A 15496-nucleotide genomic window follows, 5' to 3' on the forward strand; every position below is an offset into this window, starting at 1 on the left:
AATCCACGCACCGTTAGGATGGAAGAGCCACCATTAGGGAGAAAGCTCACGATCTGATGAAACTTGAACTTAAACTTGTTTTCCTTAGCTTTCACCGATACCTTTCTTCGTAGAATGACCAGTTTGCTGAACGGACCCCCGCAGCGGTGGCCCCATCTGTTTTCCCAACTCCCCGCCCCACTTCCCCCCCACCATCCCACGCCACTCCTTTTGCTGGAAGTCCCGAGGGTCAAGGAGGAAGGCAGGGGCTATGTCTGGGCCGCATGCTGAAGACAGGTGGGGTCAGGAGCGCAGCGAGGAAGCACTCTGTGGCAGGGAGCTCAGCCTCCAGGCAGCACTGAGCTGCACAGACCTGTGAGAGACATGAGTCCTGTGGGGATTGCGGGGAATTTAATCAGCGGCTCTTCAGCGCAGAACGCCGGGCCAGGCAGTAATGAAGTCAGCAGTCAGAACCCGAGCTCTCATTTCAGCCTTGGGGACAGACAAGAACCCAGACTCCAGCTACTCTCTTAGGGCTGAGGCTAGCACTCCCTGGGGTGTGGAGTGTCCTGGGCACAGTGGAGGGGGGTAGCCTCTTGTTCTCCATCTGTGGGGTGCCAGTAACTCTTCCCCCCTCTAGCTGTGACAAGAATGTCTCCAGACATTTTTGGAAGAGTTTGAGAAAATACAAGCTACTCCATAATGTCAGGATTGAAAAGTCAAGGATCTAAGGCTTCGTTCATATAAAAATGCTCTTTACTAACCCTTAGGAAAGGGAGAAAAAGACAGGCCACATCATGAAGTGACTCACCATAGGAAACTGGTAATTAGCCAACCAAAACATGCAAAAAATAATCAAATAGAAATGAAGAGCACTTGTGTATTATTGCTCAACTTGTGGACAGACTTACAGACAAGGTGCAAAACGTAAATTGGTTTGATACACAGGAGGAATATTATGATTAAAAGATTATAAAAATCTGGGGGGCATGGCTCATGTGGCCCTGGATTCAACCCCCAGTACTAGGAAAGTAACAACGTTAACAATAACATAGACATAAATACAAATTTCAACACTGAAACGTTAGGAAAGAGTTTAAAAACAATCAACACAGGAATGGTGGAACTGGTGCTCTGCTCACATACGTTGGATTAGTGAAAATGGCCCAGGGAAGCCTGACACACAACACACACACACACACACACACACACACACACACACACACACACACACGAAAGCACGTCACATGTTGCCTATAGAAAAACCACAAGTTCAGGAAACAATGGCCTGGAGGATTCCATGACAGTGCTATACTGGTGACACCAGGTGGGGGCCGAATTGTCACGTATGCATACAAGCTGCTGTCCAGAAAAGGTCTGAGGGGAAGGGAAAGTGGCCTACGTGTGGTTTGGGGTCAGCTCGCCTTCCTCACACCTGTCTCAGGCCCCTTCCCTGCTCTGCATGCTTACAGCTCGTGCCACAGCATCATGTATGACACTCACAAATGGAGGCCATGTTTGAGAGGACCACTGGGGTCACCCTTCCAACATGCCACATCTAATGTACCCAAAGGTGTGTCCAGTCGTTCCAGGACCTTTCCCTAAACTGCCAGCATGGGTCACACAGCACAATGAAAGGCTCTAGATTCTGGACACCATCCAGGAAGTGGAAGGCAGTGAGGAATCCTGGGTCGGCACACCAGGGAGGCCGGGCCAGGTGCTAGAGGTGGCTTGCTGGTGTAGCCCAGGATGTGGGCAATTCCCCAAATGGCGCCCATGCCCGAATCAAGTACAAAAACCCTTATTTCATGGCCCAATGGGAGGACGTTTGGGCTGTGGAACTGATTTGACTATGTGTATAGCGTTTCCCTCTTCCATCCATGCTTCCAGGGAGGAGAGAGTGGACCTGGGCTGCGACCCAAGTCCCAGAGGAAGCCCTTGTCTGGGTTCCCTCATATCCCTCAGTGGGGATCCTGGAGGTCACACACTATGCAGGGGAGACATAATGCCTGCACAAGCCTTTCAGGGTACTGCCCCAGGAGGCAGGCAGCACAGAAGATAAGTCACTGGATGCCCCACGCCAGGCAATGGTTCCCACGGACCATGGCAGGAGCAGGGGGCAGGCCATGTGCACCAGGGCAGCCAAGGAAGATGGGGACCCTGGAGATGTGGTGTCTCATCCCAAGTACATAAGCCCGGCCACAGACACCAAGCAAAGCACTGTAGTCTTCAGAGGCGGGGAGGACTGCAGGTCATTCTGCCAGGATTCCAAATGGAACAGCACCCTGAGGTCTGGATAAATGCAGGTGCTGGGATATGGTTATGGGATTGTGCTCAAGGCTGACTCAAAATGTTAAAATACCACCAAAAAGAACTACCACAAGAGAAGACCCACACTCTTGGAGCAAGCCTTTCACAGGGTCGGAGGGGAATGGACTTCACTCATGCAACAACAGAATACAAGAAAAGTGGTTACACGACCCCTGCAGTACACTGAGCTAGAACGAGGCATTCCCTACACAAACACTGTATTTCCCCCACAACTCCAAAGACGTCCAATAAATAACTGTACAGTGGTGGCCCGAGTGAGCCGGCCCCGAGGATGGTCACAGGCCCCCGCAGGTGTCAAGGGCGGCGGGATCCCAGGCCAGCTGGCGCTCCTTCCCCGATGGGCACCACTGCAGGCTCCCACTGCTTCACAGAAGAGCTCCAACATCTGGCCTAGCCAGGCGCTGAGCTCAGCCACAGGACGCCACAGGACACGACCCTCGTGCTACCGTCCACTGTGTCCTCGGGCAGTGGACGGGCCTGGGCTGGGAAGTCTGACTCCAGGCGTGAATTCTGCAGCAGGCTCCGTGTGCCCACAGCCCATCAGGCAGGGAAGAGCTCGGGCGGGCTCTCTCCGTAGCAGTACTTGGCTATGGGGTCCCGGTACGTGTTCTCATGCTGCACGCTCTGTTGGCAAAGGAAGACAGGCGCATGGTGAGCGAGGGCAGGGCAGCCAGGTCCCCACCACACTCCCTGCAGGAGGCTGCCCATTCCACTCCACCTCCAAATGTGCCTGCAACTGCCCAGGAACTTTCTAGAAAAAGAGGGATGATGCTCCACAGAGAATGCCAACTAGGAGCATGAACATGGCCTTCTAGCTCCCGTGGGTGCCGCTTCCTCCGTCCGTCAAAAAGCTTTCTAACTGCCTGGAAGTCACCTAGGCAGCTCAAGACAACTACTTCTTCTCAAATTATCCAAAATAGACTAAGATCCAATGGGTGTTTGCACTTGGCCGAGAGTTTCAGACATATTCAGTTCCTGGGAAGGAGTCCTTCAGGGACTACAGAGATACACTTCAGATCCCTTCCAGGATGTTCATACAGACCTCAAGGTCAGCATCAGGAGACACTAAAATGGGCAAATTTTCCAGCATCTTGTTTTCAGACAAGCAACTTGACTTTTTGGCTAGTGAGGGGTCATTAAGTGGCCTAGAACTAATGCCAAGTAATTGAAGTGCAAGTATTAACACAGCCAAATCTTCTCCTTGGGTACGGAATGGCAATTGGGAACTCTCCATTCACAATAAAAAGACAAAGTTGAAAAGGAGAGTAGCTCTGCTTAAGACCTCAAAGAAGTCCTGGGTGCTGTCAGCCTTTTCTGGCACTTGTCGGGGGCGGACAGCGTGTGAGCGAGTGCGGCGCCAGCCTTCCCCACGCTTCCTCTGAAGCGCACCAGGCAGGAAGTTCCTCAGACGACTGAGACCATTAGGAGCTTCTCGATGCTCTCAGCTATCTACTGCACCCCTGAAACACGTCCTCAAGGAACCTGGGTGCTCACGGCAACCTCGAGACAAAGCAGCGAACACAGGCTCTCCAAGGAATGACAAAGGAATGGTGTATCTCAGACAAGGCCAGAAAAACCCTGGATATGCCAGAAAGACTCAGGCAGGCGCTCTTGGTGCCAGGTGCAGCGTAGTGAACGCAACCCCTACAACGTACAACCCTCTGGATCCTAAAGTAAACCACAACTCTGTCCCACTACAAATCACTGCTTATTGTAAGCACAGCTGCTGGAAAGCCTCCATCAGATTCCAGGCAGACGAGAAGAAAGTACCTCTTAGGAATCAGACTACCAGGTTCCATTTGGATTTGGAAAGGTAATTTTACACTTGTAGTTAGAGGGCCAGTATGTCCATTAGACAGGAGAGATGCAGCTGGCTAGGCCCTGACCCAGTATAAACACCTCACCTGCCCACACTTAGCAAACGCCATGCTGCTAGCGAAAGAACTGTCACTCTACCAAAGCACGGCAGGGTTTCACCCCTGCACTGCGTCCACACCGCACCCACTGGGTACTTCCGCCACCCCCACTAGCCTCCCTAGCTAGTGATGGCGTCCACCATTTCTTACCTGGGATGAGGTCCTACACTTGGCCAAGCACAATTCAAAATGGTCTTCCACGGCCATGAAGAGGTTCTGGAAGGCCACTGCGGCCCGGTTGAGGAAGCGCTCCAGGAGAAGTTGCTATGGAAACAAAAGTTAGGAAGAATTCCAGGCTAAGGCAGCACAAGGCATGCTGGGGTATCCCTGCTCCCGAAGGGGGGGTGTGAGGGGGCGAGCATCGTTAATTCTCTGGACATGCTCAGCACGCAGTGGCCATTCAGCCAGGCCCTGAAGCAGAGGCCTGCTGTCTACAAAGCTCCTTTCTGAGTTCTACAGTGAGGACGGTGTCACGGAAGAGCCCGGGGCAGGAGCACAAGGGATCACACCTTGCTGGGCTGCAGGCAGCACGAGACACAGTGCTCATAGGCGCCGCAGCAGCCGCTGGCCAGGCAGCCGTCGCAGCAGTACTGCTTCGTGCTGGGGACACTGGTGTCACAGCAGCCGTTGGCCAGCAGGTCCTTCCTCTCACAGACGTAGCCTGAAAGCAGACAGAACCTCGGCATGAAACCAGCAGCCCAGGGCAGCCATACCGCAGGGCTAGAACACGAGAGACAGGATGAGAGGAAGCCTGTCAGGATGGCATTAGTCTGGGGCTGGGCAGGGCTTAGGGGCAGGGCTAAATCAGCCCCGTGAATTGCCAGCAGGGATCGTCAGAGCTGGGGGTCAGTCAGGTCTTCACTCTGACCCTCTGTGGTGGAAGAGAACCTGCAATGGAGAGGCAGACCCGAGAAGTGCTGGGGATAGGTAGGAAGGGGACCGCACTGTGGATGAACCCTGATCAAACCCAAGCTCCACCGACAGCCCACAGTGCTGCACCAGCAGATTGGGAGGAAGGGCCGACGTACCCAGCTCATCTGTGATGAGGTGCTTGCCTTGAATGGAGTTCCGGCACTGATTGCTCGGCCGACTGCTGTTGCCCAGGTTAAACTGTACCTTCCATGGAATGGGCTGTTCGTGGTCTTGAACCTGGAGGAGGCTCCGATCTCTCACAGCCCGCTCCTCCTACAATACAATGAGAAGGCTGACGAGGTGAACACCGCTCTCCTTACCACCTCACCTAGTCTCTACAAAATCACAGCAAGACAATATTCACCCAGAAGCTTGTGCTCTCCTGACACCAGCAATGCTGGAGCAAAGTCACACACAAACTTGTGGAATAAAGTAGGAGAACAGGGTTGTGCTCCCCCTGGATATGACAGGCTTGGCCCGGTGGTACTTATCAATATGTATTCATGTGCTAATATGTACAAAAGATTGTTTTTCATTTGGAGGAAAAAGTTTTGACCTTTTAAAAATGTCTTTCTATTCAAACATTCGAAGCCAGGCACAGAGGCTCACACTGGTAATCCTAGCTACTTGAGAAGGGGAAATCAGGAGGATCACAGTTCCAGACCAGCCACCCCTGCACTCTAAAACAAACATGACACTGAACTTAAGAACTTGCAAAATGGAAGAGGAAACTGCTGCGAGGCTGTCAGCAGGATGGTAATCAGGCACAAGGGGGCCATCGTATGTTACTACCAGCCGCTCTGGTGGCCCGCATATGGGGAACTGCAGCAGGGCTGACGATGGCTGGAGCTGCATGGAGCCCGCCCAGTCACCAGGGTCTCCTTGGAGACAGGACTGTCAGCTCACAAATCCCTCTACACAAGGGTCCAGGGAGGACTGCCCTGGGCAAGACCTTACCCCTCCCAGCCTGGAAGCCAGGCCAAGTGGCCAGCAAGCTCTCAAACTACCTTTCCAGAAAGGAGTCAGAAAACAAGCCCCACATGGGACAGCCACCTCTGCTTCCAATTATTCCAGGAAAACAACCCAATTACACAACACCATCCCAAAGGCTTTCCTGCGGGCGAAACGTCCCCCGTTCCAACAGAGTTCTAGGCAGTCATCACTGAGAACGGCCTGCCGTGTCACTTTTGTAAAAACTTCTGTTTTAAAGCCAAAGAAGTCCAAGACAATGTTTTTATTGTTGTTGTTTTGTCGGTCGAGGGGCCTGAACTCTGGGCCTGGGCGCTGTCCCTCAGCTCTTCAGCTCAAGGCTGGCGCTCTACCACTTGAGCCACAGCGCCACTTCTGGCTTTTTTTGCTTATGTGGTGATGAGGAATCAAACTCGGGGCTTCATGCATGCAAGGCAAGCACTCTACCACTGAGCCACCTTCCCAGCCACGACAATGTTTTTATAGTAAAAAAAAAAAAATTAGACATGATCTTTACAGTTCCTGAGGTTTAAGAAAGTAATCAGGGAAGAGCGATTAATATTTAAAATATACAAATAGAGCTGCACTCTGCCCTAGCAAAGCCACATGAGCCCTGGTTTACACCATGCCCAGGAATGTTCAGCACGGCAATGTTACCTGGGAGGAAAAAAACCAGGACACTGATGACAGGGAAATAACTAGATACAGCACAGACCACTGGTGGTGCCAGTCCTTGATCCACCCGATACCATTCCTCTAGAGGAGCAGGGCCTGACCACAAACAAACTCAGCTACACACAGGGCTGAAAACCAACGGCCTCCGGAGGCCACCTCCACTTGTCAAAACCTCTGTGGATGAGGCCTGCAGGCCAGGATGCTGCAAGTCCCTGACTTCAATCAACAGCCGGGCTGACACCACTAGATGTCTGTAGTGTGCTAAGCAGGAGAGCCAAGTGTGGAATGACGTGTACATACTATATATACGGCTACCGTTACAGTAATCTATGTACCCAGCTGAAAAAGGAAGAAATGACAGGCTGTGACTACACCCTGAGAGTGACAAATGATTACTGAAATCATCTCCAAGGCCTCATGCCAGCAGATTACATCTGTAATCTTGAGACTGAGAGTATCACAGTTCAAAGGCAGAAAAAAGCTCCTGAGACTCCATCTCATACCAGAGCAGGGCCTGGTGACACATACCTGCTATCCTAGCCATGGCGGGAAGCCTAAGATAGACAGATTACAGCAGCCCAGGTAGGAAGCAAAACCCTATCTCAATAATAACCAGCATAAAAAGAGAGCTGGAGGCATGATTCAGCAGTAAAACATCTGCTTGGCAAGCACAGGTCCTGAGTTCAAACCCCAGCCCCACCAAAAAAAAATTATCTTTAATCATTTCCTAAATATCCTTAATTTAGCATAAATGCAACAACAACAAAAAGCCATGCTTGCTATTATCAATAGGAGAAACAAAGTGAAGGGTCTATACTGTAGACTCTACAGGTAATCTACCATCCTTGTAACATTTCTGTAAAATTATAATTGTCCCAAAATACAGGGGTTAGAAATGTAGCTCAGGGGGTAGGCACCAATGAGAGTAAAGTGTCAAAAAGTTTGAGTCCCAGTGTTAAAAAACAACAACAACAAAGTTTATTTAAAATAAGAAGCATGATTACCAACACTGAAGACAGAAATTACCTACAAACCCTTTTGCATATTAACTTCTCATGTTTATATCACAAATTAAAGGTGTTTTTACATTCAGTCCTTCTTGACACTCCCATGACCTAGATCCTCATGTTTTCAGGACTGCAGACATGACTTAATAAGCATACCCCACTCAGCAACATTAGGCCCCAGGTTTCCGCACCGTAGGTGGGACTGCAACTAAATGTATGCCTTTTAAAAATTCTCTTAGACAATTTGTAAGAGTTAAATGCCAGATAATACCAGATAACTTCCCGAAAGTTTTACTTAGCATTTGTATTACTATCAGCACTTAAGTAACAATGATTACAAATCTATCACAACCCCTTCTTTGCTAAATGCAAAACCATCCTTTAATTTCTACTCTGCCCTCTTTCCGTCTCTCTTCAAGACAGAGTGGCACTAGCTGGCATAGGACAGTGATTCAAAAACAACATGTGCAGTCAGTCCTCAGCGCCAGGAGAGGCGCTGAATACACCATCTGGGAAATGGAGACAAATCACTTAGGTGTCCACTGCCTAACTACCTGTAAATGCCTCCTCACTGCTCCACTGGGATTGGATCAGCTGACTGCAGAATCAAGCTGAGCTGTGAATTCAGCTGAGCTGTGAATGCTACTGTGGATAAATTAATACCTATAGACTACTAGGTACAGAGATCAGCAGAGGACAGTACGCTGGCTCTCAGAAAGAGGTTAAAATGCGCCTCCCCAAGGGCACAAGGCCTAGGTGCCTCTGATGTACCCACCTGGCTGGCAGAGTATAGGGAAAGCTGAGGATATTCCTCCACCAGAGGGGACCTCTAAATGTTCCCTTTTTTACCATCCAGGTGAAGTGTCTGCATTCAACGGCATGGGATTTTTGCAAAGTGCTAAGGACAGAGACAAAGGTGGTCCGGTTCTCTTGGCCAGGTCAAGAGCACTCAGCAGCTGCAGCCAGGATGCATGCACACCAATCAGTGCTGGCAGATGTTGGGGGGCACCCACATGGAAGGGGCAGTGGGGACAAAGGAGCAGAACTCTGTGAGAAGACACTGGAATGATGCTTGCCCAAGGACCTAGATTTATAGAGGTGCATTGGTAACCAGGCTGTATATTTTCCAGGGTCACTATCAGGTTCAAAAGCAATAAAAGTCCTTGTGTGGTGTGTGAGCAGAAAAGCACCAGACACTGCCACCACTCAAAGTACTATAAGTCCCCCAGCCTCTCTGCCTCCCCCCGCCCCCCAAATATGGAGGCAATAAAGGCTCTGGCCTGATGCTAGGCAATTCTAGGTAGGAAAATCAAAGCACTCTCAGTGACAGGGAAGAGGCACCATGGCTCAATTATGTGAAGACACACAGAAGGAAAGCTGGCTGGAGGAATCTAGCAGGGTGACCAGTCCCTGGCCTCATTCACTGCTTCCCCTGGAAATCAGAGCAAAAATAAAGCAACAAGTCAGATTAGCAACTCTCTCTCAGGATTTACAACAATTCACTTGAGGCAAGATCTAAGTGGGCACCAATTTACATACATAATGACTTTCAAGCTTTCCGGAGATATGCAAACAGCCCTGAGCTGCCCCAGGGGAGTGCTGGAGGACACTGGCTAAAGGAGGAGAGGAGAGGCTAGCCAGGACTCTCCCTCTTCAACCCTGGAGGTCTCACTCCGTGACGTCATCCTGGGTTGTTCCGTTTGTATCATAAATCATATCTGAAATCACCTTGTTTTTATTGTCTTCTTCCCAGGCACGCAAGAGGGCAGGCTTGTTTCCAGACTCTGTCTCCAACATTCAACATCTAGCACCCTGCCTGGCCTCCAGGTGTCCCTCCACACCCTAGGTACCCAGCGCCATTCCCCAAGCCCAGCCCTTTCCCCAAAGGCATTCCCACCAGCCTCACCTCTGCTGCTCCACCTCTAACAATCCCAATTATCCCCTAATGCATTCATTAACAGGAAAACCAAAGAAAAAGGAATCCAGGCAGCAGAGGCTAAGCAACTATTCCCAAGGCAAAAGCTGCAGCATGAACTCATGTCTCCTCTAAAGGAAACAGAACTAAGGCAGCTTCCAAGCTCTTATGGTCTCTTCTCCACCAATGACAACACCTCCCCCTACTGGTGTGCTCCAACCCCCAACTCCCACGCAGGTGACCCAAGCCGGGAAGGCACAAAGCTGGGGGTAATTGGGGTGGCAGATGACCAAGACTGAAGTCTAATAGTCTCTGGCAAAGACAAGGGCAGGCATGAGCCCTCAGTCAGCACTGGCCACGCTTTGGGCCCAGCCTTCTTAAGCTTGAACACTACTGACCCTTATGTGCGCTTAGATGACTTAGGACTATAGATGTTCACCCTATGAAAAAAAATCAAAACATAAATTGTCAAAAGTACCTTAAATCAAGCATTTATTCACTGAAAAATGATACTGAACTTCTGCTATGTTAGCCCCCTTTTTTTGGTTGGTTGTGGGGCTTGAAATCAGGACCTGGGCGCTGTCCCTAAGCTCTGTCACTCAAGGCTAGTGCTCTACCACTTTGAGCCACAGTGCCACTTCTGATTTTCTGGTGGTTAATTGGAGGCCTTTCTTGTCTGGGCTGGCTTTGAACCAGGACCCTCAGATCTCAGCCTCCTGAATAGCTAGGATTATAGGCTTTAGCTGTTAGCACATTTTTTGTGTGTGTGTGAAAAAATATATATATATGGCTTTCAAAAAACAACTTAGTGAGAAAAGGTGGGTGGCCTTGCACTCGGTCTGTCCTCTCTGCTGTCTGGGTTGAGACAGGGGCGGAAGCCCCAGTCCTGCAGCGATGGGGCTGGGTAGGGGGGCACTGTAACATCCATAGTGGTGGATGATATTCGCTACATTGAACACCAAAAGCTACAGGTGTGAGTTCTTACACGGTCGCTACAAACAATGAAAGCCTAGAGAAAACAGTTCCGCAGTTCCTCAGAAAGCTAAGGAGCTTTAACTACTGACCTAGCAAGTCCACCCTCAGTTATGGACTCAAGAGGAACAAAAATGTGGGCACACAGAACCTGGAACCCACCAAACATTCATTGTGATGAGTGCACAGAACATGGTAGATGTTCACAACTGGGCCAGACGTAAAAGTTCTGATCTGTGGGTGCCAGTGACTCACATCTGTAATCTTAGCTACTCATGAGGCTGAGATCTGATGGCAACTGGAAGCCAGCCCAAGCAGGAAAGTCCACGAGACTCTTACCTCCAATTAACCACCAGAAAACCAGAGGTGGATCTGTGGCTTAAAGTGGTAGAGCACTAGCCTTGAGTGAAATAGCTCAGGGACAACACCTGGCCCCCAGTTCATGCCTCACAACAGACAGACAAACAATAGTTCTGATTATGCAATGCCTGGTTGAATCCTCAAAGCATGAATCAACTGGAAGAAACTAATCAGTCATTAAAGACCACAAATACATGACTCCACTCTATATCCAATACCTGAAATGCACAAATCTCCAGCAACAGGTGCAACTGCTTAGTGCTGGGGGGGGTGGGAGGGGGAGAGTTAGAAAGCCCATCACAGTGTTCTATCTAAAGCTTGACTGTGGAGGTAGCCAGCCAACTGTGAATTTCTTAAAACTAATGAGTGGTAAACAACAGGTGAGTTAATACAATTATACAAGTATGAATTGTCTCAATAAAGCTTACCAAACAGTTCAGAATGTAGACCTGAAACCATGTCACTGACTTTTCCCTGCACTGTTACAGTAAAATCCACGAATTTGTCTTACACTGTGAACAGGTCTTATGCAAATTAGCCACATGTGGACACCTTTTCATTATATATTATCAAAAAAAAAGTCACATTTGTTAATACCACCAGGGATCTAATGAAAAAGCCTTTGTGTGTTGGAAAGTTAACACACTTGGAATAGCAAGTACTTTTTGCAAAATTCTAATTTTCACTTGAAAGCTTGAATTTTACCTTTGCCAACAAGTAATGTCAGATGTTTCTGTAAAGCAACAAGCTCTCTTCAGTAGTCTCCAGGCAATTATCTTCCATGTGGCCAAATCTGAACAACTATAGTTTCTGGCCTATTCTCTCAGGTTTCTGTGGTACTCCCTGGAAAAGCTGCCAGGTCAGCTTGAAACCGCCAAGTGCTCTTCTTGCTCAAGTCAATATCACATTTAATTTTGCTTTTCTTCCTTCCTTCCCTTCCTTCCCTCCTTCCTTCCTTCCTTCCTTCCTTCCTCCTCTCCCTCCGCCTCCTCCTCCTTCTTCTTTTGTGGTAGTGGTACTAGAGTACAAGCTCAGGGCTTCATGCTTGCTTAGGCAAGTATTCTACCATTTGAATCACACCTCCAGTACTTTTTTTTGTCCTGAATATTTTTGAGATAGGGACTTGCTTCTTGCCCAGATGCATTCCTAGACCACAGTCCACCTATTTTCTGCTTCCTGCCATAGCTGGGATTACAGGTGTGTAACACCACACCCAGTTCTTGCACTGAGATAAAGTCTCAAGGACTTTTAAAAGAGCCCTGCATTTGCTTCAATGCTGTCATGATTGAATTCAGTCATCTAATGAGGAAAACGACCTGTACGAGCAATGATACACACAGTAGGGTCACAGACCACTGCTTCCTGCTGGAGAGGAATTAGATCCAGAGAAATTTACAAAGCAAGAATTTTAACAACAGTTTTAGGGGCCTCCCAATCATTCTACCACCATCACCCAGAAACATTAGTTATGGATCATGAGTGGAAAAAGACAGTCATAACATAAAGGTGGTGTGCTGAAGTTCTTAAAACATGATTGTAGCACAGGGCAGAGTTGGTAGTGTCAGAGCCAGGAATGGAAAATTCGCGGGAGCATGGCAGACTGAGGAGAAAAAGAGAAAGTCAGCCCATGAAAAGACACTCCTTTGGTTCCTGGGAAGGTCCTGGCAGTACTCAGGGGCCAGGAGGGTCTATGAATAAGACACACAGGTTTCTGTTTTCAAGAAAATTAAAAAATGGGGTGAGGGAGACAGATAAACAAGAAATGTGTTCAGTTAGTGGTTCCTACTATAAAGCAAGTTTATGGGCAAGGAATGTGCATCAGGTCACTAAGCATGGCTGAGTCACCAGTCACGGTCAGTTAGCCTGAACTAAACTGACAAAAAAACCAAAACAAACAGATGTCAGAATGCAATCTGGAGTTTTATCTGAGTACACAATAAGCTAAACTCAAAGAATTATACCTGGGGCAGTACCATGCTCCTAATCAGATGCTGCTGGTAGGTAGGAAACAGGCTGTGGGACAAGAAAGGAAACCAGAGATCTGTTGGGCTATGGCAACAGTCCAGACAAGAGATGACACTGGCCTGGCCCAGGGCGACAGCAGGAGACACGCAGGAGAAATGAACAGATAGCAGGATACCCTGCAGAGACTCAGCCAATGTTTTGTGAATGGAATGATACAAAGAAAAGAATTACATACCTGTGATTTGAACTGTCCAGTGACAAGTAATAGTGCCACTTAGACTGGGCAGACTAGGAAAGAACAAGCCAAAGGAGAATCAAGAACTCTGCTTTCACCCAGCATCGTGGTGCTCACCTGCAATCCCAGCACCAAGGAGGCAAAGGTAGGAGAGCCCAACACCAGCCTACGCTACATGGTTAAGTTCCAGGCCAGCCTGAGATACATAGTGAAACCTTATCTCAAAAAATTTCAAGTGGGGCTGGGAAGGTAGAGTGCTTGCCTAGCATGCATGAAGCCCTGGGTTCGATTCCTCAGTACCACATAAGCAGAAAAAGCCAGAAGTGGCGCTGTGCCTCAAGTGGTAGAGTGCCAGCCTTAGCAAAAGTAGCTCAACAACAGTGCCCAGGCCCTGAGTTCAAGCCTCAGGACTGACATAAACAACAAAAAAACAAAACAAAAGAAAACCACACACACACACACACACACACACACACACACACACACACACGCTGGGGATGAAAATGCTAGAGCACTTGTCCAGACTGCACAAGGCCCTGGGTCCCATCCCATCTGCAGCACCACAAAGAGGGCGCACTGAGGCAGGGGTTGTGTTTTGACCAAGAATGAAACCCAAACACATCAAGAGATATCAGAAGGCTGGCTGGCTGGCTGGCTGCGGGGCGGGGGAGGGAAGGAACTGGGAGTGGCTGTGAACTGGGTGAGGTCTGGCATGAAGAAGAAATCTCCAAGCTGCTGAGGTGAGAGTGATGGTTGCACAACATGAGGAATACACTTATCATCACAGGTAAGAAAGCAAATCGCACAAGTTCACCCTCAAAAAGTTTTGAGGAACAGAAAAGCAAGTAAGTAAGTAGGAGAATCGGAGGCATTCTAGCCAGGTTAGGCCTGAGATACAAATTGGGAAATGAACAGCTTGTGCTGGTTATTGACCCTGCTAGAGGTCACACAGAGAAGGCAGAGAGGAGGCCAGAGGATGGAGGTCCAGCCCATGTCATGATCCAGAAGTGGTGCCCAGGACTCAGAGCAGATGTCACATGATTGTTCACATTCCCTCCCCCTCTCACTCATCAACACTGGGCCTTCGTCTGTCTAAGGCGGACACAATCCCAGTCTCCTTCCCAAAAAGTCCCCCACAATCTGCTTCATTTATTTGCATTCCTCTCTCTCTCTCTCTCTCTCTCTCTCTCTCTCTCTCTCTGTATGGGGTTTGCACTCAGGGCCTGGGCACTGTCCCTGAGCTCTATTCGCCCAAGGCTAGCGCTCTACCACTTTGCGCCACAGCTCCACTTCTGGTTTTCTGGTGGTTTATTGATGGGAAGAGTCTCACCGGGGACTTTTCTGCCCGGGGCTGACTTCGAACCGCGATCCTACGATCTCAGCCTCCGGAGAAGTTAGGATCACGGGTGTGAGCGAGCCACCGGCGCCCGGCTCATGTATTTGCAAACTTGACCTTGAGGATGAAAACTTCCGAAAACGCCATCCGCCCAACGGTAACACCAAGGCTTCCTCTGGGGCGCCCCGGAACGGGTCGGGGAGTTTCGGCGCTCGGCTTCTGAACCAACTTCGGGGTGCCAACGTCCAGGTGCAGGAGAACCGCAGGGCGGGGCGAGCGGAGATGCGAGCGGCCCGGGCGGACGTGAGCACCCGAGCAACCCCCAAATGTAAACAGCGGGCGGCTCCGAGACTCAGCCGCGCCAGTAACCAGGATGAGCGCACCCGGAGGGCCGGGGGTCACGGGTTCGAGTCCCAGCTGTGCCTGGGCCTAGCAACGCCTTCCAGGCCCGGGCCCGGCGGGTCGGGCAGGGTCCCCCCGGCGGCCATTCACTGACCTGCTTGAAGGTGCTGCTGAGGAAGTAGACGAGCGAGAGCCCGAAGACCAGCGCGAGCACCCACCGCTTCCGCAGCAGCCGGCGCCACACCATGGCCGCCAGGTTCACCATCCCGGCGCCCACCCCGCGGCATGGCCCCTCACGCCTCCCGCGCGCCGCGCCTCAGCCCTCCACGCCGCGCCCGGACGGACGACGCGCAGCCCCGCCAGCTCCCGGCAGCCGGCGCGCGCCGCCCCACGTGATGCGCCTCCAGCCCCAGCCCCGCCTCCGCTCCGGTTGCGTCATCACTCCCTTCCCCCCGCCCCTTACCTCCAGACCTCTTCTCGATTGGGTCTTCAAAAGAGGCGACTTCCTATTGGTTGAATCTTGAGAAAAGGGGCGGGACGGAGCGTGGCCGGGTCCTAGCCTCCGGCAGGGCAAACCTGACC

General features: G+C 50.3%; 1 protein-coding gene across 2 annotated transcripts; it reads right to left on the minus strand.

Annotated features, from left to right (window-relative positions):
- Positions 1 to 717: 717 nt before the first annotated feature.
- LOC138822173 (SREBP regulating gene protein) lies at positions 718 to 15230 on the minus strand. Of its 2 annotated transcripts, none has more exons than XM_070014729.1 (5): positions 15069 to 15230; positions 5282 to 5411; positions 4736 to 4887; positions 4377 to 4490; positions 718 to 2934 (listed from the first exon to the last, which is right to left on the minus strand). In XM_070014729.1, exons 1-5 carry the CDS (start codon positions 15177 to 15179, stop codon positions 2851 to 2853), a joined length of 591 nt encoding a protein of 196 aa, XP_069870830.1. In that variant the 5' UTR covers positions 15180 to 15230; the 3' UTR covers positions 718 to 2850. The 2 variants fall into 2 exon arrangements, with proteins under 2 accessions (XP_069870830.1, XP_069870829.1); XM_070014728.1 differs by having other exon boundaries at positions 5255 to 5411.
- Positions 15231 to 15496: the final 266 nt, after the last annotated feature.

Source organism: Dipodomys merriami, unplaced genomic scaffold (genome assembly GCF_024711535.1).
Source record: "Dipodomys merriami isolate MVZ:Mamm:240054 unplaced genomic scaffold, mDipMer1.0.p SCAF_995, whole genome shotgun sequence".
Classification (NCBI taxonomy): Eukaryota; Metazoa; Chordata; class Mammalia; order Rodentia; family Heteromyidae; genus Dipodomys; species Dipodomys merriami.